Source organism: Homarus americanus, unplaced genomic scaffold (genome assembly GCF_018991925.1).
Source record: "Homarus americanus isolate GMGI-L3 unplaced genomic scaffold, GMGI_Hamer_2.0 scaffold14833, whole genome shotgun sequence".
Lineage (NCBI taxonomy): Eukaryota > Metazoa > Arthropoda > Malacostraca > Decapoda > Nephropidae > Homarus > Homarus americanus.
The window spans coordinates 388395-415567 of record NW_024753604.1 but is presented as its reverse complement, the minus strand read 5'-3'; the positions used below and the strand labels follow the sequence as shown (position 1 = coordinate 415567).

Here is a 27173-nt window from a genome sequence, read left to right as displayed (position 1 = left end):
GGTGTGGCAACAACAACAGCCGGGTGAAGTTGGCTGGTGTTAGTGTAAACATCACATGACAAGTGGGTCTGTGGTCGTACTTAGCTTTGTGGCTGCTGCGTCATTCACACATCACCACCATGCGAGGACTGTTGGTTTTCATAACTGTGGTAGCAGGTAAGATTAAATTTAAATACAAGTTTAGACATTTGCTAGTTGCTTTATATCAAATGACAATAGCTTACATGGACCCCCCCCCCTCCTGTGCTGAGTAGCAATGGTCAGACTTTGGGATGTACTGCACCGAAAGGTAAAGGTTGTTGGCCCACACCACACTTCTTAACGTTGATCTCAATGCAACTGATAAAAAGATAACTATATTTTATGTCATGGAAATGGGTTATCACGTTGGTTGCTATAAAGCTCCAGTAAGGACACTCGGAAGCTTGGTGTTTTATGTTTTGCAGTGGATATTTTTGCCCAAAGCCAGTGATAAAAGAATAGTAAAATTTTTGGAAGGGCCTGTGCTACTAGTATACAACACTATGTATTCAATAAGAACCAATAATAATGCTCTTGAACTGGTCCTGTTTAACCAGCAACTTCAGGAAACTTTTTGAAGAGTCTTGGGTCCTGGTTAACCAGCACAGTAGGAAACCTTAAGAAACTTTAGTTTTATCACTTTAGTAACACTTTGATAGTGGTCTGGGTTGACCAGCAACCTCACAAAAAATCTCTAGAGAGAAAAAAAATAACTGCAGACCTCAAGAAAAACCAAATCAGGTGGAGGAATTGCATCTGTTGTATTTTAGATGCACTAGAGGTGTAATGGCAGACTGCAGGATGATGCTGACTAAGTGCACTGTATGTGCAGGTAATGGACTGCCAATGAGTTCTGCTACCTGGATAACATGATCAGTGCTGGAGGTGGTGCTGAAGCCAGTACAGTTGCAAGGGTGGCTGGAAGAAGTTTAGGAAACTTATCTCTATTGATGGTGAGACTTTGCTTGAAACGAAAAGTATATGAACCACCATGGGGAAGAGTGTGTTAGGGTCAGCTTGTACCCAAGACAACTCATACCCAAGATAAATCGGATTCAAAGTTAACTCGTACCTAACTCGTAAGATAACTCGTACGCAAGATTACTTGCACCCAATTCAAGAGATAATCCATACCTATTAGTAAATATACCATGCATAGGTAGCTGCTGTCACAGTGTTATTATAGCTTATTATGAACTATTCAGGGCCGGATTAAGGGAGGGGCACGGGGCAAGTGCCCTGGGCCCCCTCAGACAAGGGAGCCCCCTTATTTAAAAAAAACAGAATTTAACACAGTTTGGAGGAGTTATATAAAATTTTAGCTTCATCTATAATTACAAAAAAGATTATGTTAATCTTGTAGGAAAGTGCAGTGAAATGTAATGCACTGCTTTAAAATGGTTGCATCTCATTACATAAGTATCTTATTCCATCACACAAACATTGCACTTGAAGTACATATTTCACACTCTGTAGTGTAGATTAACTTTATTGCAATTTACAGATTTTGGGCTAATAGATTTGGCAGTTCCAATTTATAAACTGGGCGATGTAAACATTTAAGATAGTCATAAGTCAACAAAATATAGACATAGAGGAGTCTAGACATGCATAAAAACATTTATTTTCCAGCTCCAGTTTTTTGTAAACAAATCAGTATTAAAACCAGTCTGGTGATTGTGATGCTCGTGTGAATTATACAAATCTTAGATTGATGGATTTTCAATGTTGACCTTAAATCATAGTTGATTTTTTATTAGTGATTTTAGTAGCAAGAGCTTTACAGGAATTGGTGATTATTCACAAGCCATAGATTGTTTGGGGATTTGGCAATTTTAGCTATGTGCTTTCATAGTTTTGTATTACCCCTGTTGTATTATTCCCCTGTGTGGTTTTCTGCTGCACATTTGTATCTAAAGCTGTTAAAATTTAATAGTGCTTTAGATGTGCTATTTAATAGTGCTTTAGATGTGCTATTTAATAGTGTTTTTAGAATAGCAAAGTATCTTTGTGGTGGTGAGGTGTTGTGTGATCTCCTTCATTGTCATGCTGTCAGAAATTTGTCCATGCTTTATATATACAGCACTGTACTGTATATACAGTATATGGGTACGAACTGTCTCGTAAATTGGGTATAAGTTATCTTGTAATTGGGTACGACTTGACATGTTTTGATGGGTACGATTTGCTTGAGTATGAGTTGTCCAGCACCGGGGAGGAGTGATATTGTATGGCATAGAAACATGGGCAGGTAAAGAGGATGACATAGAAATGCCAATGGTGAGATGGATGTATAATGTGATGGATGATAATTTATAACATCACATGTTACTTATGAGCCACTTTGGTAAAAGAATTATTGAAGAAAATTTGTTTCTTATGAATATCGACAACAGTTTGGACAAATGGCAATTTTCTTACTTTTGATTTTCTTAGCTTTTTATCATGAAGAAAAACCTTTGTGAATGTGCTGCTATGCAGGTGTTAAAAGACAAACATCTTGGAGACAATAATGCTTCCATTCTTTACATGTGTAAAACCAGCAACAAACTTTTGAACATTATTGTACATTATAGTTATATATTTTTTTAAATTAATAGATATATGCAGTACAAAACCTGCAGTTAATGAGGTTTTATGCCAGTTTTCATATTGCTGTATTAGTTTGCCGATTTTGTCTGGCATAGCGCTGCAATACCTGAAGAGAGTCTCCTCGTACCCATGAATAACCATCTACCACCAAAGATTTATTGAAGATGAGGCCAACGAACAAACCAGTCCTGACCTAACCTAACATATCTATCATAGGATGAGAATGCATTATTTTAGGTAATATAAGTTGTTTATGGTGTGGTTTTCTTACTAACTGTTCATTAGAAAAGTTCCCTGGGAAGGTTGCTTAATAGTAAGATTTCTTCACTAGCAAGCACATCAACTGCTTCACCATAAAATAAAACATTGCGGCAGCAACGACTTCTCTGCAGAACTTTCTCTTAAGAAATAGTGGTAAATATTCGTCCATTGGCTGTCCTCAGGATTTGGTTCGACAATAGTATTTTTTTTACGCTCTTTGGTGAGATTTACTCACATCTGACCTTCATTTCTTTTGCAAATTAGTGATTTTTGTAAAACATTAACTTTTTCATTTTAACAGAAACTGCTAATTTGAAGAAAAAAAATGGAGGTCAAATTTGAGCAAAACACACACACACACACACACACAAAAAAAAAAACGATTCTCATACCAAGGGAACCAACCTAACCTAACCTAACCTACAAGGAGGAGGAGGAGGAGGTAAGGAGAAGATAACGGACTCTAAAGTGAGGAGTATAACCTCGGGTAAACATAGCGCGAACCTGCGGACAGCCAATGGATGAATATTAACCGAAATAGCTACTACTGTACTGTATAGAAAAACAACTTTTGGAAAGTTGCAATTCCTCTAAATTTTATTGATTTTGATAGTTAAGAAACAAGATTTCTTCTTTAAATGTTTTTTCCTAAATTGCTTCATAATAACGTGCTGTTGTAAACTATTGCCATGTGTTGTTGAAAGATAGGAAACCATATCCAGAACTAAGCTGGTGGTTGGGTATAGCACTGTTTGTGATTGACGTCACACAGTTGTGAGCTACAATTAGCATCTTACTCATTAAAAGATGTAGAACAAAATACAGTACTGTACACTAAAATATAACCGCTGTCAGCATATGAACTATATATTTCTATCGAGATGTTTGTCCTCTGTTCCGGCATTGCCGTATTGCTGCTGCACTGTTACCACGCCGTCTTGAATCTGATTATAGTAAAATCAGTGAATGACGAACTGTGCTAATGAGAGTATTGGTGAGTCTTTGTAAAGAGGTAGACTGAGATGGTTTGGGCATGTGGGAGAGTACGGATGAGAGCATTGCTTCAGAGATATAAGAACCTGATGAGAGAGGCTGCAAGAGACTAAGCTATTTGGAGAACTGCCATCAGGTAATTATGGCTAAACAACCATGGAAAGTCTCTGGAAAATGGGGGTGATGTTGGTATTCATGTATAGTATATATTAGTTCTGAACCGATACTGTAAAGGATTGTAACCAAATGTGGACTCGCAATAGCACTCTGTATGTATTTACTAGAGATGACTCATTAAGTTTCTTATTTCCTGTGTGAAAATATTATAAAAACCTGTACTGTAGACTGTAGTGTATGTGTTTGTCAAGAGAAAAGATAGGTTTATTTTGTAGGTGTCCAGAGTCGTCTTATCTTATTGTTAATTTTTTTTTATTGTTAATTTTTTTCCTTCGCAGTTTGTGTGCTGTCAGGAGAAGGTTCACTGGTAGGAACTAAGAAATGTACTTACGGTCCTGCTTACTGGTGTGACTCACTCTAGTAAGTTTTCCACTTTTTTCAGTAATATGAAATTTTTTCCCTTAGTCAGATATGTAACTACAATATATTTATAGCCTACAGGTCATTAGATGGGGACCTGTGCAATGCTTTCACTGAAACATCCCCAGCCAATTTCTGCAATGGCTATGGATATGACATGTTCTCGTGGCAGGTTGCACTGATCAGATGGATCATTTTAAATAGCAAACTATTTTTAAAGCACTGCTTCAAACTTCTAGCCCTAGGGTTTCCTCCCTTTAATTATCAAGTTATGTTTGTAAGTTTCCGTTTTTCAGGTAGTGAAATACGTTGGTAAGTGATAAGTTTCTGTAAGAAATAATAAAAATAAAAGAAAAAAGAAAAGCTATTTAAACCTTTTTTACTATTCACCTTTGCAATAAATTGAGGCTGATAATTTATAATTTCAGCAATGCAAAGGAATGTAATGCTGTTACACACTGCATCCAGACAGTGTGGGAGAAGCAGACTCTGCCTGAAGACAATGATGACATATGTACCATCTGTAAGAACATGGTTAAAGAGGCAAGAGACCAGCTTCTCAGCCAAGAAACACAGGTACTGTACAGTAATAATGTCTGAAATGGTATCAAACTTTTTAAATTTTATTTGTGAAATCAGTTTGATTCTCAGTTTAGACTCTTAGCAATTATTTTTATAAAGAGTATACAGTAGTACAGTACTGTACAGTATTGTGAGTGGATCATTGATCAACTTTACTTTGAAAGGAATGGTTGTCTCCACTTTTATTACCCAATCCTGGTTAGGGGGATACTATATAGCAATTGATGTGTTTGTGTGTAGGAGTACCAAATATGTCTTTATCTAATCGTGTCTTTCCATGTGTTGTCATAAGTTTGTAAAATTAGTTCGTGTCATTTTCTCAAAACATGGCAAAATTTATATACTGCATGTGGATAGTGATATGCAAATGCCAAGATGATTCTATTCCATCAAATTTAGGTGGAGTTATGGCATCTTTCCCAATGATCCATGATTGGGGAATAAATCATCCTAGGCAATTTCAACTGGGGGACCTGGGTAGACACCAGACATTTGTGATTGAACCCATTTATTTTAACAGTTCATTTTATAAATGTGGTACAGAAGCAATGCACACATCTCCCTATTGTCCTGGACTCAATTACCATCCTGGGACAGATGTGAAAAGGGTGTTATCCAGTGTACCTACCAAACATCACAGTTTTTTCTGGGTACTCCGGTTTCCTCCTGTACTGACACTGGCTAATAAAGGTCATCAAAGTTAAAAAGAACAGACCAACTGGCCGCTAAGAAGCTAAAAAGTTATGAAATGATACAAATACTGTATACAGTATACCTAAGTACATCTTTCATAATTCACTTATCACTTTTAAGTTAAAAGCTGTGCACTGTGCAGAACAATCTAATTCCATAATTAGTCTCCTACTTGTTAAACTGGAGGGAGGTATTGACCCCTTCACCATGGGGATGCCACTTTTAATATTTTATTTAGTTAAAACCAGACAATTTTACTCAGCACAGAGAGGAGCCTGTACACAGGGGGTTAAAAAAGTGCTGCATAGTAGTTGTTTGTCCTCTGTTATGAGGAAAATTAAACAATTAGTAGACACTGGTGGAGGACATATCTTGTGTAACACTGTTTTCATATTTATGGTGACTTACAGAAATAGTGCTTACTGTACATTGTTTGCTTTTAAGCTAAGCAGATTTCATAGCTAGAGAATCAACTTTTGTGAAGTTGCCTAAAAGTTATTTTTATTTCATACAGTGTGTATTGCATCAGTCTGTAGGATTGTCACAAGCTACTTAGTTAAGAGATGACTTCTAAGTGTAGGTAACAACAAGCCCTGCCTTTTTTGGCTTCCTGTGCTTTCTTTTATTTTCTTCATGGTTTTGGATGTGCTTTAAGGTTGTCTGCCAATGTTTCCCTGTACTATCATATTTGTCATTGGTTACTTCATTTTATATTAATATTTTTGTTTTGTCTACACACAGGAGGAAATTCGAGAAGTGCTTGATGGAGCTTGCCGCCTGATACCAATCAAGGTGGTGTCAGATGAGTGTGTCCATCTGGCAAATGACTTCATTCCTGAGCTGATTGATACTTTGGCCTCAGAGATGAATCCTCAAGTTGTATGTGCTACTGCTGGCCTTTGCAACTCAATCAGGGTTGACAGGTTGCTGCAGCAATACCAGGTAGAGTGAAATAACTGTAATTTGCAGTAAAGGAGCTGAGTAAAATAATGAGATGAATTTTGAGATTGACCTTGTAAATTGATAGACGCTTGCATGCCTAGAGGATTTGGAAGGTTACTTGTCAAAATGCTGTGGAAATGGGAGTGTAGACATGGGTGGGAATAAGCAGTGATTTCGGCAATTCTTGTCATTTTCATCTTTTTTTTCTTTTTTATTACGAGGATTAGCCAACCTGGGCACAGGTCACTGACCCACATCGGGGCCTGGGGGGCAAAAATTTTATAATTTTTTCTAGAAATTAAAATTTATAATAAGTAAAATAAAATAATGATGATAACAATAATAATAATAATAAAGAACTATAAAGAAATACAAAAATGAAAAAAATCAATAGTGAGAAACTATGTTATGTTGTGTTGTCAAGTAAGAAAAGCAATTGAGACCTGCAATTGTGTGTAAATGAGGCAAAAAGTCAAATCAGTAACCTGGGACTTGGTCACAATTTTTGTGATGCCATATAGCAGCAGGGTCTACCATTAGACAACACATGATGCTTCCAATATCTTCCCAGGCGGTAGTACCTCCCTGTTTGATAGCTGCCTACTACTTCAATGACTCCATAATCTGATCAAAATGGGTACAGTGTATTATTTAACACACAATAAACTAAATTATGATCTAATTATTTTCCTCTTTATCAGTGAATCACTTGAAAGACATTATTGTACAAGAACTAATATTTTGTTCTTTTAATACCAACCTGCTCAATAATACTCATTATGTACTTAATTGAAGGGCATTATGAGTATAACCACATGTTAAGTTAATCATTGTGCAAAAGGGATTAATGACCTCAAAGTCCAGAGTAAAGAAATAAAAAATAGCAAAGGAACTATTTTAGTGAGGGGGGTGATGTTGATTGGCATTAGTAGATAGACTGAAAAATTGGACTGCAATTGGGAACAAGAAGTAAGAAATGTGCAAGATTGTTATGTTCAGTACTGCATGTTGATGTTCATTTTTTTTTGTACAATTATCTCTCTCTCTACTTTTATTGTTAATTATAATATTATCATGACCTACTATTCATGTCCCACTTGCTGTACTGGCAGGCGAGTCATCCAGACATATCCAATGAAATTGTGCCGTTGCGCCCAGTTGTAACCAATGGAAGTGTGCAGGACCCACAGCCCGGCGATTGTGAAGCTTGCAAAGACTTCATTACTCGCACCATCCGCTTAGTGAAGACTCATTCTCGTTCTGAGGTAAGACAGAAAACTAAGCAGCAAATCATCTTTAGCTTTAGTTCATATTAAGTCAGGTGCTGGTAGATATAGATGTTTATTCATTCATTTATTAAAATCATCATACAGGTTTACATTGTCCTCCTATACAGTATGTTACGGTCAATATTATTTTCATAAATATACTTTATTAGGGCCTCTTCCTTATCACAGCAGTATGTAGGCAATCAGTGTAGAGTATGAAGTGGCTGTAGAAACTGCTCCCATGGTATTACACAATACCTCATCAAATTTTCCTTCCATTTTTCATCTTGATATCATGACTGAATTCCTATATCGTAAGAAGATACATCTGTAGAGCTTTCCAGATGACTTGGCTGCAAATTGTATCAGTATATTGAAAGTGTTGAAGACCCAGCATTAAAACTGTATTTTATGTATGTTTTTAGAGACACTGTCCACTTATATCCATATCGGATAAATGAAACAGTCGTCACACGCATGAAGCAAAGGCGCATAAATGTGTCAGGATATTAAAGAAAAAATGAAGTGAGTGGAATTAAGACAACAAAGGAAGGAAGAATGAGGAGTAAATGGAAGAATTTTAGTTCTACAGAATATGGATTTTAGATGGATAACAACAGGCTTGGTTGGATATTTACAATAAATGTTTGGTATACGGTATTATTTTGCCCCCAGATACCAACCATACCTGTTATGAATCCAATTTGGCTTCCTCAATCTTAATGAAAACCCAAGGGTTATTAGCAAAGTGTTTGTTAATTCATCACACTCATGTCCGTAATTACTTTACCATCTTGTGGATTTTAAATGGCGAGATGCACATGCTTCATTTATTAAGACGATTTTCCTTTGTTTGATTATGACTTTAAACAAAGCATTAGTATACAGTACAGTATTAGGTTTTGTAGGGATTTATCATATTTCATGATACTAGAATCTGTAAAGGAAATTATTTATCTTTTCTCTCAATCTTTAGCTGATGGATCGACTATTTGCCGTATGTGGCAAGCTTGGCTCCATCTCTGATGCCTGCATGGCCCTGGTAGAAGGCAATCTTGATACCATCTATGATTTCCTCAGTGAGCAGCTCACCCCAGATGATTTCTGTGACCTAGTTGGTAAGAATGTTTTCAGTTGACTTTTTTTTTTTAGAATTACTGTATTGTAAATATTTGAATATTTATTAATTTGTACAGAACCATCGTATGTAGAGGTTCGCCTTTGTTGTATTATGCTGTGCGGTGTGTGACGTGTGAGTAATTGTTGCTCAGTTGTGTAAGCTTGTTGAAGTACATAATAAAAGAAAATAAACATCAGTAATTTAGTAGGTATTAGGCAGTTATCAAACAGAGGTACTACCGCTTGGCAAGATATTTGAAGCATAATGTGTTGTCTAATGGTAGACCCTGCTGCTATATGTCCTCACAAAAATTGTGACAAAGTTCCCAGGTTGCTTATCGGACTTTCTGCCTCATTTACACACAATTGTTGCTTTTTCTTTGACATAAAATATATATCGTTTCTCACTCTTGATATATTTAAATTTTTCCGTTTCTGTATTTACGTTTGGTTCATTTTCTTTTTTTTACGCCTCCCAGGCCCTGATGTAGGTCGGTGACCTGTATCTTGGTGGGCTAATCTCTGTTAAAATAAAATAAAATAAATAAATTGAGGTCTTAAACATTCACATTGGAATTATATTACTGCCAGCAGCACCCTAACCCAGGGCTTAAGGGTTAAAGTAAGCACATACTATATAATATGTATTTCCGTTTCTCATCGGTGCTGTGGAAACCCAGTGTTTGGTGAATTTAAATTCCTGTATTCCTTGTCAGACATCTGATCATGATTGAATTTCTCGATAATCAAATGTGGCAAAATAGTACTGTAATTGATTGCTAGGTTTCAAAGTTTCTACTGTACCCTACTTAGTGTTTACAGAACATTTTGTTTGTGGAAAGCAAGGAATTAATTTCTCATGATAATAACTCCAGATAATATCTTATCTTTTTCATCCAGAAATGTGTGAGCAGAGAATGCACCAAAGTGACTTCTACCAGAGACCTGCTCTGAAGCATAGTGGTGATGAAGCGTGTGATTTCTGTGAGGCAATAGTGCAGCACTGGCGGGATTATTTGATTGCAAACACCACTGAACAAGAATTCAAAGAGGTGAGATATACCTGTACAGTATTTTGTATCAGAAATATTATGAAAAGTAAATTTTCTTAAGCTACTAAGAGTGTCTAAGGACTCCCACTGTACTTACTGAAAGAGCAAGTTCCAAATCAGCAATCAAAATCATACCAACCGGATATGCGATACAATGACTAATATCCTCAATGTGAATACGTAATACAATACATACAGTATATACAAAGTTTGTATGTGGCTCTTCCTGTTATCTTTACTGTTCCTGTCAACACTTGTCTTGCACCACTCTACCATCACTTTATCATCTTGTAAGTTTCTGTACCCCTTTATTCATCTCATTGAAAATTAAGAGAGAAGCAAAGAGATATATGGGTGAGTCATGGTACTCAAAATACCACTAAAAATGAGAGGTTAAAATCAGAGAACATGGTATAAAATTAGGAGATCAGGTCTCTCTAAACTACTTAATCAACCAAGCTGTCATATACATGAATGTTTCTTAATCAGTTAATAAGTATTCATCTTCTTACAGATTTTGGAAGGGCTGTGTCGTCAAACTGGCAGGTTCAGCAAGAATTGCCTGTCGCTTGTGGAAGAGTATTATCTCCCACTGTACAATCTCTTGGTGTCTGAAATTCACCCTAAACAAATTTGTGAGGCTATTGGGCTTTGTGGTGCCACCTCAGTGTTTGCAGTAGAGGTTTGTATTTTTGAAAACCAAGCATGAGCATGAGGAAGTATTTACTGTACAAATATTGTAAATGGATACTTTACAAATATTGTAAAGTGATGAGATTGGAAGTGTTGGTGGGTGTGATAGAACTTCATTTGTTAAAATTTACTGCACTACCCCACAGAAGAACTTTTGAAGACTGACATTGTGCTTGTGGTGGGAATTTTGAATTTGTACTTTAGAGGTGTTCAGACTTTGTGACAGATTCTAGATGATTCATTGTGTAATGTGCTTATTCTTGTCAGTCAAGAAAATTTGTCTATGTTTTAACATTTGAGGTTATGTTTAGTGTAGATTAAAGTATGGGGTAAGTTAGGGGGATTATCTTGTCAATGAGTAACCTAACTTCCTTTTTCCAATCGGGCATTTGCTTTGCCATTTGTAAATTCGCCATCATGATGATTTTCATCTGTGATGTTTTCCATGAACATAACCTCTGTGGATGATGTTTTTCTGTACTGTATTGCATATATCTTGATATTTTGGATTTACAGTCCAAAGGTTGCATTGCACCCATATGATAAGTGACTAAAGTAGTTTCCAAAATCCACATGTTTGCTGAACAGTTGGTAGGACCTAGAGAGGTTCTGCTGTATTGTCATCAAAGATATTTAGTGGAAGACCATCCCACATCATAAAACTTTTCTCTCGCATAGAGGGAGCCTTCCCAGTTAAGTAATTACTGGTCTAAGAGTATTATTGTGATGATTTATCTTGTATGAAAGGGAGTGAAACTTGTTCAATATCTATTGGGTTATAGAGAAAGAAGACTAAACTAAGTATGGAATAAATCTTCATTTCATATTACAGTATTCACTACTATGCACTGTTGTCTTAGTCTGGGGGGAGGGGGGGGAGAATTAGGCTTTCTTATTAAAATTAAATTTTTATCATCTTGCCTTTAGATACTGTAGAAAACAGGGCAATTAAACACACAGTATGGTTCCTCATTGGCAGCATGCTGTATGGCCCTTGTTCGATGTTGGGCAAGCAAATGTGATGCCCCAGACTCTTCTGGCACCTGCTGTCAGTGTTAATGCTGAGCCAGGTTATCGACTGATTGGTGGTGATGAAGCTGCTGCTATCAACTTTGAGCAAGACTCACATTTGCCACTTGTGAAGCTCACAAAGGCAGGCATTGGTAATTATTATTATTTTCTGTATGGTATTGTGAACTGTTGCTCATTGCTATATAAGCATTGGCATTTTATTAAATTTACATTGAGTAGGTAAAAAATAATTTGAGAGAGAATTTCCTTTAAAAAAATTGGAAGCAATAGACAGTGTTTGGCTGGTCCAGGGCAGACCAGTGTTTCCTCTTATTAATTCAGCTTTAAAGTCCTTGATTTCCATTAGTGCATTAATAGAAATTGTACTAGAGGCAAGTGAAGAATAACAGATTTGTGGGGGAGTTTTGATAGATTAAGGAAGTTTGAGAAATTGAAATTAAAGTAGGGTCAGGGTCCTTGGATGGATAAAATGTTAATGTAATTATTGAGGAAAGTTTAAGGGTTTATCTAAATGCATTCTGATAAAATTAAAGATTGAGTGTGGAACCAATTTAGTATGCCAGAGGAATGAGTAGATTCTTCAGTTTCTTGTCATTGTTTTCTTTTGTTTATCCCATCGAAAATACAGATGTCTCGCCTGTTGGTACAAACGGCATGGTTGGTGCTGCCCTCGGCAAGGGTCGCGTAGGGGATAACAAGTGCGTCATGTGTGAATTTGCTCTTCACTTCCTCCAGAACATGCTCGAACAGAAGGACACCCGTGTAAGTATTATCAGGTAGACAATGGCAAGGCATTTGAGGCAAGTGACAAAGTGTTTCTGTAAGTCCTTAATAAAAACAACAATATGGTTGTTTCCATTCTACTTTTGATGATTTTAATCCATCTCTCTTATGACTTTCCCAACTGCTAAAATTGGAACCGTGTATATTTGCTAAGTTATCATTCCATTTACCCTGGCACATAATCGTCTTCACTTTATATAGTACTGTACTTTCACCTTACCTTCAGTCTTCCTTTGTATCCATCCACTCTTCTCAGTCAGATGTACTCGACATTACTTTGGCAGTACCTCTCACCTGTAGTTGTGTTAGCTCTGCAGTGACTGAAGGTATGAGGATTGCCTGGTAATTAAAAAGTTAGGGGAATCTATTGGTATCCATATTTCACCTCAAATGAGAAAATATGCCAAGTAAAGGCTGATGAAACTATATGAAATAAAGGTAAAAGTTAGGATTGGGTGAATGGTACAGTATGTGTACTAGGATTTGAGTAGAACATGTAGCTCATCAGATATTGCAAAGTCATTTTGTGGAGTGTTGCTAGTTATTTTATTTGGTATTTCTGCTCATTTTTTGGCAGTTGCTATTCACCCCTGCTATTTCTGCTCTTTCTTTTAGGTTTCTGTGCTCATTGATTTACTCTTAACAAAAGTATCAGAGAAATAAACAAAATACTGTGCACAAATTGATTATCATTGAATGCATGATGGTTCCTTTTTAATGTTTTTATTTATTCATTTATTATTAATTTTATTTATTATTTATTTTATTTATTTATTTATTAATATTTTTGCATACACTTGGCCTTTGCACATTTTGGTGGCAGACGATTCATTATGTAGCTGTCTTGGGGTCCTGGCTTTGCTGGTCTCTACAGGTACTCCCCGACTTACGACGGGGTTAGGGACCGACATCCAGGTCGTAAGTCGAAATGGTCGTAAGTTGGAAATGCTTAAATAACAAATAGAAAATGCTTTAACCATAAGCTTGCCAGCCATTTTAAAGTGAATTACAGATGAAAATTTTGTCTGTGTACTGACTTTGGAACTCAAAAATACATAATTTGACCAAATTTTGGTACGACTCAGGCAGGTCGTAAGTGCGGGTGGACGTAAGTAGAGTAGGTCGTAAGTCGGGGACTATCTGTATACTGTACTGTAATCTTATTGACAAACTGTAATAGCATTGATGTTTTTATATTTTTATCGTTACTTATATTATTTTTTTTATTATTACTGTACTACTGTATTAGTTAATTGCATTATGATAAGAAAAGCATCAATGGAAGAAGAGAGAACTGTTGTTTTAGAGATTAGTTTAAGCATGTTCTTATGGTCAATTGTTTTATTATTTAATTTTATGCAGCAAATTGTAAAAGTAGGTTAATTCTGGTTCAAGTTCAAAAGTGTTTAGTAGGAATAATATAATTAATGTCAATAGCTTTGTTTTTTGTTTTTAGTTGCAATATTATTCACATTATGGTAATGCTAATAGATACCAGAGATGCATTAGGAACAAATAAAAATCGTATACAATTATTAAATAAAATCATACATACAGGAAGACATTGAAGAAGCAGTAGAGAAGCTTTGTGACATGATGCCTCGTACTATTGCTGAAGAGTGTGATGACTATGTTGAGGCTTATGGGGACCAGGTCATTGAGCTGCTTGCCCAGGAGATTGATCCCTCACAGGTGAGGAAGCATTGAAAATTACTTTTATGTATTTAGTGTTATCTCGCATAATAATTACACAAATTCATAATATAATCAGTTTTTGTTTTAATATTTGATTAACTTTTGTATCATCATGCCCCTTTAAGAAGTGGACTTGGAAATTTTAACTAATTAATTTAGCAGTTTAAATGCACATTTGGATTGATTTTAAAAACCTATGTTTTTTCCTTGTCAGATTTGCCCCATGCTCCACCTGTGCCCGGCAGTTACAGAAACCCAAGTAGCATCATCCCAGGGTGAGGACGTATCCTGTGTTATGTGCGAGTATGCTATGACAACGTTGGAGGAATTTTTGAAAGATGATAAGACAGAGGTAAGAAACTAAATTTGTCTGTGTGGAGTACTTTGCTGTAATTTCTGGGATAAGTGCAGCTTATATCAAACAAATGGCTATGCATGGAGAAATATCTTTTAAACATGATCAACTTTTTTTTTCAGGGTATATTAAATTTGATCATTGCTCAAGTTATTAGTCATTATAGTTTTTATTGGAATTCCATTTTTGACTATCCTCTGCTGACCAAAAGTGATTTATACCTTGGACAAGCTGTCTGGAACTCTCTGCCACAATGTATATTTCCTGTCATACGTCTTCCATCAGTTCAAAACAGTTTGTTTGAAATATCTTTGGTCTAAGGCAGGATGATTCCTGTTTGAATAGTTTTAATAAGAACATTTTGCTTATCATACTTTGTGTTTTTATTTCATAAAGGTAGAAAGCATTATAGAATATGAAAGTTTGGGATTCCTGCTTTTTTCCTCATTAAATAAACAACATTGGTTTGTGATAAAAACTGTTTTGTATGCTTCTCATTATTTTAACCAAGATATACAGTAATCCCTGGATGTAACTCCTTGTGGTATAACAGGAAATTATTAGTACAGTACTTATCGGATGCTGAGTTATGGGGGTTTTAATGTACGAGAATTTTGTGAAATTTGATCATTCTAATTCTTAACTTGGTAAGTTATATAGGTACTCTTAAATCACAGATGTGATGGATGTTTTGGGATTCATTTAGGGTAAGGAACCTCTTTACAAAATTGGGAAAAGACTTTAATTGTTAGTCTCACACATGAGATATGCTGAGTACAGTATATGGAACAGATAATGCTTAGGGTCATCTACCTTATGTAAAATTCACATTTTAGTATATAATAGTTGAAGCTCATTTTAATTAAGTAACGATATCAGGTGTTTATTTACTTTGTTTTTCAGGAAAACATCCGTAATGCCCTTGACAAGCTGTGTGGTATGCTGCCCAAATCTGTTACTGTGGATTGCAAGACATTTGTTGATACATACTCAGAACAGATCATCCAAATGTTGATTGATGATCTAACTCCAGATCAAGTGTGCATTCAGCTTGGACTCTGTAAACCCAAAGGTCAGTGATGTGTATCACTTCTCTAATATATTGCTTTACCTCGGTTACCCTGGATGAACTTACGTAAGAAAAAATTCTGAGTCAAGCTAACATTAAAAATAATCACAGTAAGGTTGCTGTGAACACTCACAACCAGTACAAGATTGAAGAGGGTTAAAAATCACCAGGAAACCTTTAATAAATATGTCAATTTTGAGGTTCAAGTTCTATCCATCCATCCGTCTGTTGGTCTATTATATTAATTTTAATCCTCTATAGACTGGGTGTGGATCAATGGTACAGAAACCTCAAGGCACAGGGAAAAGTAACAGATGCAATATTATTCAAGTGTAGAAAACAACAGATCAGGCCCAAAACAATAGGTATAAATATCCACACTTACTTGCTCATATCCTCACCTTGTGTTGAGTCACAGTACTGTACAGTAATATCTCCATTAGCCAGAATCCCTCAAACCCGGAACTCTCTGATAGCTGGAATTGAAATTTTCTCAGAATTGTCCGGAAATTCTGAGAAAAATTTCCCGGTACTCGGGAAATTCCAGGGATGGGGAGTGTTTTTCCGGGTTTGGGAGATGAAAATCAAGCATATTTTCTGGAAATTCCGAGCAAAATTTAACATTACCTGGAAAATTCCGGGGATACGGGATTTTTTCTGGGTTCGAGAGATGATGTTATGGGCAATTTCTGGAACTTCGGAGAAAATTTTTCCATTACGGTACACAGAAAATTCCGGGGATGGGGGATTTTTTTTCCGGCTTTGAGAGAGTCGTCTCGTTACCCGGAAATCTCTCATTACCGGAAATGCTCTGCAGCAATTGTTCCAACTAACGGAGATATCACTGTATTCATAATGTTTAATGGTTGAATATTGGCTGGACATATACAGTACAGGGATAAAAGGATGGACACAATGTCATTGTCAATTGCTCTACTGATGGTGGGGAACAAGAATGGAAGAGTGAATAAATTTTCTGTAAATTTTTAGGGTTGTGTAATGACTATGAACTTTTGGGAGTGTTTTACCAGAGCCAATATTGCACGGAATAAAATTTCAAAGACGATTAATAAATAAAAGTATGAGTTACTAATGTTTAGATGATTGTTATTGGTATTTTATGCAATTTATATATGGATGTGTAATGGACTTATTGACTGCTGTTGATTATGAGTGCCCTCACAGGCTCCTGTCAACATGTTGCCCCTGCAGTGAGTAAGAGAGATCTTATCTAGGTATATTCTTACATACCGTAGCAACTATCATAAAAAAAACTAGTCTTATACTGTACAAGAAACTTTTATTTGCAGAACTGCCCAGACTGAATAGTTCTCACCAGCTTCCAGTTTCTCGCATGTTTGTGGCCTCTCACTCTAGAGGTAAGTTTGGGGAGTTCCTGTATTTATAGTTTCAGAAAAATTACTTCTATTCAAATACAGCTACTGCTTCAAAGATTACTCTTGCTGTATATCCACTGGGAAGAACTCAGCAGTAGTGTTTCATTACAGGTGGACCATACCAGAATTGCACAAATACACAACATTAATTAAATAATGATTACAGTCTCTACATTAATGGATGCTGATTGTAGTTACTATATTAAATGCGTAATAATATATTGCAATCTATGCATTAAAGTTTAAGCAAACAATGTTTGCAATACCATCAGTAATGAATAGTGATTACAATTACAGTACTGTACTACATTACATGGGTAATAACTGCATTAATTTTATAACCTAAAGAATGATAGCATTTTCGACATTAAGTGAATAATTGAGAAAAATAAAAACCACGAAGGAAAATATTTAAGCATGAATAATCCAATTAAAGTCATGCATACATCTTTGATTCCCTTTGAAATTTAAGATTTTCCTACCCAAATCTGAGGCCCAGTTTTGATTGCTATTGCCAACTCATGGCTTTTAGACTACTAGTGCATATACCTACAAATGATATTGTGCTTTATGTGTGAAGAGACGGGAGTAAACTAGATTGATATCTGGGGCTTTATTATGGAAGGTGAATACCATAGCAGATCACACATCTCACAGCAAAAATAAATTAATGAAGAAAGTGAATGAAGGAGAGTTAATAATAGACGTTTGTTCTTGATTCCAGCCACTTTGCATTATTATTGCAGGAAAAGGCTTGCAAGAGTGAAAAATTGCCTCCTTTGTCCAGTCTGCTGCATTGTGAATGATTGTTTGCGAGTCAGTACTGTATGTTCATATACTTTTCAGATGCAGAAAGTAATGACGTGGAGAAACCAGAGATGTTCCAGTCTGCTGCCTGTGTACTTTGTGAATTTGCTATGTTACAACTGGACCAGATTCTGGAAGACAATGTTACAGAGGTTTGTATTTTGCATTGTTCTGTAATTTCAATGTTCATCAGGAAGTTATTTTCATACAGTAAGCGCTTTAATATTTGTGTGATCTGTAATGAGGGGGATCTTGAGTAGAAAGTAAAGGTAGAAGTTATTTAGTTGTAGGATTGTAAAGAGAGGAAGTTTGGTAGCGTGGCCGATTCATTACTTTCAACTTGGTATTGTATTCGTAGGGGAAATCTTCTAAACACCACTTTCAATACAACTATTTATTAATTAACTGAATGGCATGGACACAGTAATAGATCAATATATCGAAGTTACTAGACACTGACTCTCGGACACAAACATGAAATGGATACACTTCCCTCTGTAAATAACTCGTCCTTGGATCGCTCTGACAAAGACTCACGTGTGACCTGAGGGAGGCCCAGCATGTGCTGTTGAAGAGAGTGCTGGACTATGTCTCCTGTGGGAGACTCTGCTAGCTGGAGACTCGGTGCTGGGGAGGAGCTGTCGGCTCCTTCCCTGTTACAATGATGATCCGAATGCTAATGTTTTTGAAGGGAGCTGCCGGCCCTATTTATATATTGACGATCTCCAGCTGGAAGGTGTCGTCACTAATCTGGGTGTGTCTGGGCAGGTGACAAGTGTGCTGGCTGAGGGGTAGCTTCTTGAGTAACACGGTCATAACGCCGGGTTAACTCGGATACCTTGTCCGTGACCTCTCCTGGGTCAGGTCTTACTGTCTCTGTAGTGTGTATCAACTTATGTGGGCTACCACGTGGGCATCTACTTACTGTTATATGTGTTTTATTTCTCTGGGCTGTAAGCTGTGGTCTGATAAACAATCAATTCAGATCACTATTTGTGGAAGTGCCACGAATACCTTGGTGATTTGAAACGTTGCTAATCCATCCAGAGAGGCATCAAAGCTTATGAACATAATGCCTCCAGTTATTCTTCTAAAACTTTCTGATTTTGATGTTATTGGTTTGATTCTTTTAGGAGTGTTTAAACATTCTAATGCAAATCATAACATAGAATGTGTGTGTTACCCATTGCTGACCACCACTGAGTTGACTGGTTTCTTACGTTATTTGCATTTATATACAGTATTAGTTATTTCCCTTTATAATTAATTAAAAATTTTCTTATATTTTTTACAGCATAACCACGGCAGAGTAAGTTACAGATGTACTTATTCTGTAGTTAGTATAACAAAAAATTGCGCATTGCTGGGTGAACAAAATATGTCTTGAGTATTGCTTGATTGTATTTGTGATGTAATATTGCATTTTATTACAGCTCCTTTTGTATCAGATATTGATATATCTTTAGATAGGAAAAATTTAGACAATAAAAGTTTTCAGTAAGAAAAAGATTCCTTCCTATATGTTAGTATGTGGAAGATGTGAAGTAAGTGTTGTTCTATTGAAATACTGCATAAAACTCAAGGAACTTTTGGATTAGTCTTTTTTATGGTTAGGAATAAAACAAAAGTTGAATGATGAGATCTATAGGAGAGACTAGTTAGGTTACTAGGTAGATTATTTAGCCCTTTAATTATATTGACACTGCAGTTGTAAAAGCTTCTTACTCTCAAATAAAGAATGTTTAAATGATATCCTTTATCTTCTAGGTGTTCCTTGATCACATCACTGCCCTGCCATTTTATTTTCTGCCCTTTGTACCTAGAATCCTTAAGTTCATAAACTCCTATTCCTTATGATAGATTTATGTAGTTTAAGTAGCATTTTATATTAAGTAAATCAGTGTTTCACTTTCTGAAACGAGAAAACAAAAATCGAAAAAATTTGACATGAAAATTAGTGAAATAGTGATTGTATTACTCACAATTATCAAGAGGTTGTAATTTTTCTTTTCCGTAGAATGAAATCATCGAGGTTGTAGACTTCGTATGTGCCCACCTCCCAGGGACACTTCAGGACGATTGCATCGGATTTGTAGAAGAGTATGGTGATGCCATCATCAAGCTTCTAGTTCATGATCTTGATCCCAAAGTTGTGTGCCAAGAAATTAAACTCTGCAAAGCTCCTTCATTTACAGGTGGAGTATTTAATTTGGGTATGATTAACAATATACAATAGAATCTCGGGTAAATGGAAGGTCTTAGGGGGAAAAAAGCTCAAGAGATCCAGTTATTCTAGCTAGCAAGATGGTTATTCTCTCCTGCAAGCAATACAGAGAGATTTTGGGGGCATTTCTAGGGTCAGATGCCCAAAAGGCCAATGAAGATGAAAACTTATTAGTAACAATTATTGTCACAGTTATGGGAATATAAGAAGAGATGTGTCAGAAGCAACTAAGCAGATGATGTATGTAAAGAAACCAAAATCACCCACAAATGGAATCTCTTAGAAACCAGTGATATTAAGGGCCAAAAGAAAACAGAATAGAAAAGTTGCAGTGAATGGTAGGAGACAGAAGTCCTTGAAAAAAGTTGTATAGTAAAGCCCCAATAATATCATATTTCGTAAGGGCTAGAGCCCCTATTTCGAATTATGGGGGGTTTACTGTAATTGGGGTAGAATCATCAAATGTGAAAGGAAAGATGTACAGTCCCCCCAAAAAATATCGTTAGCCACGGGGTCGATGTAATTCGAGCCTTTCTGACCAATGATACTCAACCTGTTTCTCAACAGTTGGTAGTTCTACATCCACGACCTTTGGGCGTGAATGCGTATACTGTACAGTATATGTTTTCGAACATTACATTAATACTGTATAGCTTAATGGACTTCTTGTTATATTGAAGTACTGTACTTATACATTATGCCATACAAGGACAGCTGCTTCTCCCAATCCTACCCTCATCTCTAGCTGTTGCTGATATGGTGAACAGGCTTATGATGATGCACTGGGGATCATATCTAAGCATTTCGTCTAGCGTTTCAAATTGTAGCGACGGAAAATCTAATGATACTTTTTTGGGGGGACTGTATATATATACATATATAAATATACAACTGGTGTGAGAAGTATGATGTTGTATGACAGTGAAACATGGGCAGCTAATGAGGATGACACACTCAGGCTTAAGCAAGTTGAAATGAGAATGGTGAGGTGAAGGATGCGCAGTGTGACATTTAAAGATCGGAAATCCTGTTGAGAGCTATGAGGGAGTTTGGATAGTGAGAGTACTGTATTGACAAAGTTTTGCTTAGAGTTAAACATTATTGGATGTGCCCCAATTTTTTTTACCTGCCTTTTGAGTAACCATTAAAAAGTACTTAAATAGGGACCCTGCTTCCTGATTTTGCTGAACAGTCCTAAGAAAAAGAAAAATATAGTAAAGGTAAATGAGTGGGAGTTGTGTGTTACTCCTTCCAATGAATTTGGTATGGTTTTTTGAATTTATAAATCAAATTAAATAAAAAATTCAAGGGGATTGACAGTCATACTCACATATAAAAAACCCAAAACAATTTAAGGCAATACAATTTTCAGGCCTACTGGTGTTTGCTTCTGGTGTAATATAACTTTAAATATAATGGCAGTGTACAGGTAGTCCCCGACTTACGACCGACTCGACTTGCGTCCACCTGCATTTACGACCGCCTCAGTCGTACCAAAATGTGGTCAAATTACGTATTTTTGAGTCCCAAAGTCAGTACACAGACAAAATTTTCATCTGTAATTCACTTTAAAATGGCTGGCAAGCTTAAAAGCGAGTGTTTTGTGGTGCTGAGAAGAAAAAGAGACCCAAATTTTCGATTTTCTATGTGTTATTTCGGCATTTCTGACTCGACCATTTCGACTTACAACCTGGATGTCGGTCCCTAATCCCGTCGTAAGTCGGGGAGTACCTGTGCATCAAAAAGGTTCTTTTTATTGTTTATGAATTTTGGGGGATTTAATTTAAAAGTTAACCATTGTAACTTTGAATCCTATTAAGTAATTAATTTTTCTTTTTCTCTGTAGGTGTGAGAGCAATGGTGAATATGCACTTGGACAAGTGCCAGATATGTCGAGGTATAGTGAGTTATGTTGATGAGAAGCTGAGGGATGGGCAGGCTACCATCACCATTGATACCCTTCTGGAAGAAATATGCAGACTTTTCCCACACAGTGCCAAAGAACAGGTAAATAAAAAAGATTGTAATTTTTCAGTTGCTTCGATAAACAAATATCCCCAAGCCTTTTCCATCTTATTGCAGGGTGATCAGAACTGAGCATATACACAGTTTTTCTAATCATAAATTATCATTCAGCAAGATTACCGTTTTAAAAAAAATACAGTATATTGTATTCTGCTTTGCTTTGCCTCTTTCTCAGCAAGACCTCAAACCTAGTACTATATTTTCTTGTTGCTTCTCACAGCCAGCATCACCCACCAGCAGCACAACCTCCTTCCCAGAAATCAATTTACAGTACCTGTAGTATGACATCTGTTATTTGTCATACTGTAACTTTTGGTTTTCTTTAATTAATTTTACACTAGTGTCATTTCACAGATTTTGCTGATTGGCAGGGTTTTATTTTTAGTGCCGCATTTGTTAGTACTGTATTTAAGTACAATATAATACAGGTATAGTACAGTGTGTTCCTTTATGCTTAATATGGATAGTGAGGCTATAAGGTAGCCCTTTGACAGATCAATATTTCTTAAGCATCTCGGGATGGTGATGCTATAATAATGTTTTTAAACTTCTCAGTGTCGTAACATTATTGAAGTTTACGGCCCGTACCTGGTGAACCTACTTGCGGAGCTTGGCGATCCTCAAAAAGTTTGTCAAGGAATAAGTTTCTGCCCTAAGAGTTCATCTCAACAGCTTCTAGGAGGTGACAAGTGTACTTGGGGTCCATCATATTGGTGCCAAACTCAGATACATGCAACTGCTTGTGAGGTGAGTAATCATGTGCAACTGTTTTGAGACCTTAATTAGTTCAATATTTCTTTTATACACTCTGCATGAAAGTTTATCTTTCTGAGCAAGGAGCTGGGAATGAAGGTAATGTAGTGCTGTTCACACTTTTAAGCTCTAGGCTGTAGTCATATTCTTACGATTCCAAATTCTGTTTGGCAAATTACTAAAGCGTGTGAAATATGTAAGACGTTTTATGATATATGCAGTTATAATTACCAAGAATTCTGCCTTCCAAAGATAAACTAGTCGGGTAATTGGTTCCCTCTTCCAATTGGATACTATGTTAGCACAGGAAAAAATAGTCATGTGACATTAAAGCCTGCTACACATGCTCAGACTTTTGCTCATACTTGTCAGCACAAACAAAATTGTGTGTAGGGGAGGTTTGTAGATTGTGCAAACCATTTGGTATGTCTGCAAAGTCGAGCATTACCAAAATAGATGTTTGCACAAACTTGACTTGTGCAGACCAAATGGAATGTGTCTAGGCTAGTTTATATCACTTAAGTTGTAAGCAGTATTAACCCTTAAGCCCCAGGTTAGGGTGCTGCTGGCAGTAACCCCCTTGCGGGGATAAATCGAGAAATAGAAAACTTAAAAAATACAAAAATGGCAGGAAAATAGGTGGACGTTCTGGAAAGTCACCCGGGGCCTAAGGGTTAACATCTTGTGACAGTGAATGATTTTTATAATTATTCTGAATAAATCAAAACAGAGTTAATTGAGATCAAACACATTAAAGATAATGAATTAAAAATCTCCCATTTTTCTTTAATTTCCTACTTTGTCTTTTAACCTCCATTGCCATGTATCTCTGATATTCATTAATACTACATACTACAAGTATTGAAAATTAGAAATTAAAAAGACACACTTGGCTTTTATTTAGAAAATCTAGATCAATATATTATAACATAAATTGAACACTGGCAACTTCTGTAGGGCATACTGTAGTTTGTCCCTACCATATGTCATTTTCCACTATAACAGCATTATAACCATGAGTGATTTACTAACTTTTCCAAAGAATAGTTTTTAGAAGTCATAAAAATTTACCCATGAGCCATCATTCTGGAAAATAAAAGTAAGGATTACAGAAACAGTGAAAAGAACCAGCTGCATATGACAAGCTTGTTCAGAAAAAGTGGACTGGGGAAAACGTTATGTTGAAGATAAATAGCATGAAGTGCACATAGAAGGGAACTGAAAAAAGTAATGACCTTAAAAATGTTTGAGTGGGGTACAGAAGGCCAATAGACAGCAGCTCTTTCTCTATGGTAAGCAGGCTCTATGGAAATCTGGCAGCAAATATTGTTCCTGTAGACAAATGAGCAAAATTTGAGTGTGTGTGAAGCGGGCTTAAGTTAAGACAAGCGGCAAGGTTTATAGGTCCTCTTTTTGTCAATTAAATAATGAGACTTCATTCAAATTTATCTTCGAAAATTCTTTACTTATTTTTAAAGGAATAGTGTTGTGTACATAGAGACTTTATGATTAAATTTATTTTTATTCTTGCAGGCAACAGAACACTGTCAGACATCAGTGTGGAAGGGAGTCACTCCTCTGATTTAGATGTGCTGTATGGGGTTTAGGTATAATTTACCCTCATATGTCTTACCAACTATACGAGACTGTGAGGAGATGATTGCCTTGGCAGATCTTAATGTAAACGTTGACTAATGAAGAAGACACCAGACAGATGAAGAGCTGCAATGTGCACTGTTGGGAGAACCCTGAGGCTGATAGGTTATAGTCAATTGGCTGTGCAATTTGATAAATAGTCTGTGATTGAACCCCTTTAGCTTGATGTAATACCCTCCAAACAACTCATGATAAATAGAGTGAAACTTTGTCTTGTGAATATTTTTTTTTTTTCAGGTATCAAATCATATATCCTGTACAAACTAAATTTGATTGACATGTTTCAATTTTGAGTCTTGATAATATCATTGAACTATATCTTCATTCTCTCTCATAGCAATAGTTTACAAATGATATTTGGAGATTGTTTCTTGGATTTTATTTGTTTCACCCTACTTTAAACATTTTGTATTCCTCAGCATTGATAGTTATTTCTCACACTGATACAGTATAAGCAATTGCAAGTGTAAGACAGCCCTGTTAATTAGTTTCTTATCACAGGATATTTTCTAAGAAACAATTTAATGGTTGGTTACTAGACTAATTTTGTACCAATAGTAATGCTCTCCTTTTGGTGAAGTTGTTTGGATCTTCAGCTCTATATCTAGCTGCTGTAGAGAAGATTTACTGGTTTATTTGATTCATTAGCATTATAATTCTTTCAAAGTTTTATGAACAGTGGTCTATGTGTGAGGAATTGTTTGATGTACATTTTACTAAAGAGGGATAAAATCAGCACCTTTTTTTTCATCAATTATATTTTCAGTTTGTTTTTATTTTGATATTGAAGGATTGTAATAATTGTGGAACATGTCTACTTAAAGATTATTGATCGAGAAATTTACTTTATTGTGAAATATAAAAATATAACATGAACTAGACAAAGAACGACCTGTGATCATTGCTAAAAATACATTGGTGCATTACAGTATATCAGGTATAGCCGTTAAGCTTGTTAGTGAAGAAATTTTTTATTATAATTGTATTCTAGTTATACTATTATTGCTATATATATATATATATATATATATATATATATATATATATATATATATATATATATATATATATATATATATATATATATATATATATATATATATATATATATATATATATATATATATATATATATATATATATATATATAACTCACTGATAATATTTAGATACAGTATGGGAAATTTTGTCGTTAGTGTTCATAGCAACATAGTTTTGTGTTTTTGCTACATGTGTAATGTAAGATTTTGATTTACTTCTGAATACATAGTTGCATTACTGTACTTTTCCATTATTTTCTTTGAATAAAAGTTCTATATACTGTAGAGACAAATTTGAAAACCTTTTGCAGTGAATAATGCATATATAGAGTTGGTTTGTAATACATTGTCCATGGTTTTTGTTATGTATTATTGTATTTACATAATAAAGGCCACATATTACACTGTGTTTTGATTCCTTTTCCTGTGCATTGGTGTATGAAACATTAGATCATGAAGGACTGTATGCTTGAAGTATTAAAAAATATGTAACTTGACTTTGGAAAAGAATAAGAAGTAAACAGTATTTGATTAATTAATGAGAATCATTTTGGGAACAAATAATTGTCACTTCATAGGTCAAAGGTGATACTGCTTCCTGAATACTGTATAACATAGTGTGGAAGACATGCAATTTTGTAGAATAAAATTGAGAGTATGCTGCTACAGTATCTAACATTGACCTTCAGAGCACAATTTAATCGATATTTAAAATTGTGCCTCTAACCCATTAACTGCTTCACCATTTGAGAATACTGATGTACAAGTAACCCTTTTTTTTTCTCTAAATGTGTGCCAATTTTAGCATTCATAAAGTGTATCATCTCGGTAAACCTTATGCTACCTATACCTCGATAGTGCTGTATCTACCTTTATTATCATGGAAAATAAACATTTGCTACTATTGATAGCTGTCTTCTCCCAGCTCCTCCTACCCCCACCCTAGTAGATTGGCCTCTCCCACACTCGCTTAAATCACTCCACCACTACTAAAAAAAGTTAAGCAAATTACATATGTTTGTATTTTTTTATTCTAATGTATGTATATCCTTAAGTTTATGTACACTATACTAAATTTTTGGAAGATTTTTTGTTTTTGGGCACAAACTTTACAACCGTATACCATTTTTTCAATAACTGCAGTCTAAGGGTTAATGATTTGTGACTTTTTTGCTATCTTGCCCATCAAAATACTGTCATAAGATAAAAAAAAAAATTCTTCCCAAGCTCAAATATCATTCTCACCTTCAGTTGTGTTCATCATGTAAAACCTGAGCACTCTCAGTCTTCAGTTCTTGTTTCAATAGAGACAGAGAACAGCTACACTGACATGACACGTCTATATCCTACCCAAGCTGCAACCCTTAATGCAATCACTCACGCCACCTGTGCCTCATCACTGTCGCTACCAGCACTGCATTGCTACCGCCCTACCACCATTTGTATCTACACCACTACCTGTACCAACACCAACCACCCCTACCACTTGTATTACCAACATTTACAATACTGACACCACCATATATTACGATTATATCCACTAGTCTCACCAATGCAATTACCAACTTTACTTACAGTATCTTC

General features: G+C 35.7%; 1 protein-coding gene across 1 annotated transcript; it reads left to right on the top strand.

The window, feature by feature from the left end:
* On the top strand, positions 1-25991 carry LOC121855388 (prosaposin-like). The gene is made up of 19 exons (XM_042350280.1): positions 1-156; positions 4323-4404; positions 4833-4980; positions 6421-6621; positions 7734-7886; positions 8866-9007; positions 9909-10060; positions 10575-10742; positions 11733-11916; positions 12414-12547; positions 14126-14260; positions 14478-14615; positions 15522-15690; positions 16998-17066; positions 17931-18043; positions 19909-20086; positions 21962-22122; positions 22696-22887; positions 24427-25991. The coding sequence occupies exons 1-19, from the start codon at positions 120-122 to the stop codon at positions 24478-24480; spliced, it is 2610 nt and encodes an 869-aa protein (XP_042206214.1). The 5' UTR covers positions 1-119; the 3' UTR covers positions 24481-25991.
* Positions 25992-27173: the final 1182 nt, after the last annotated feature.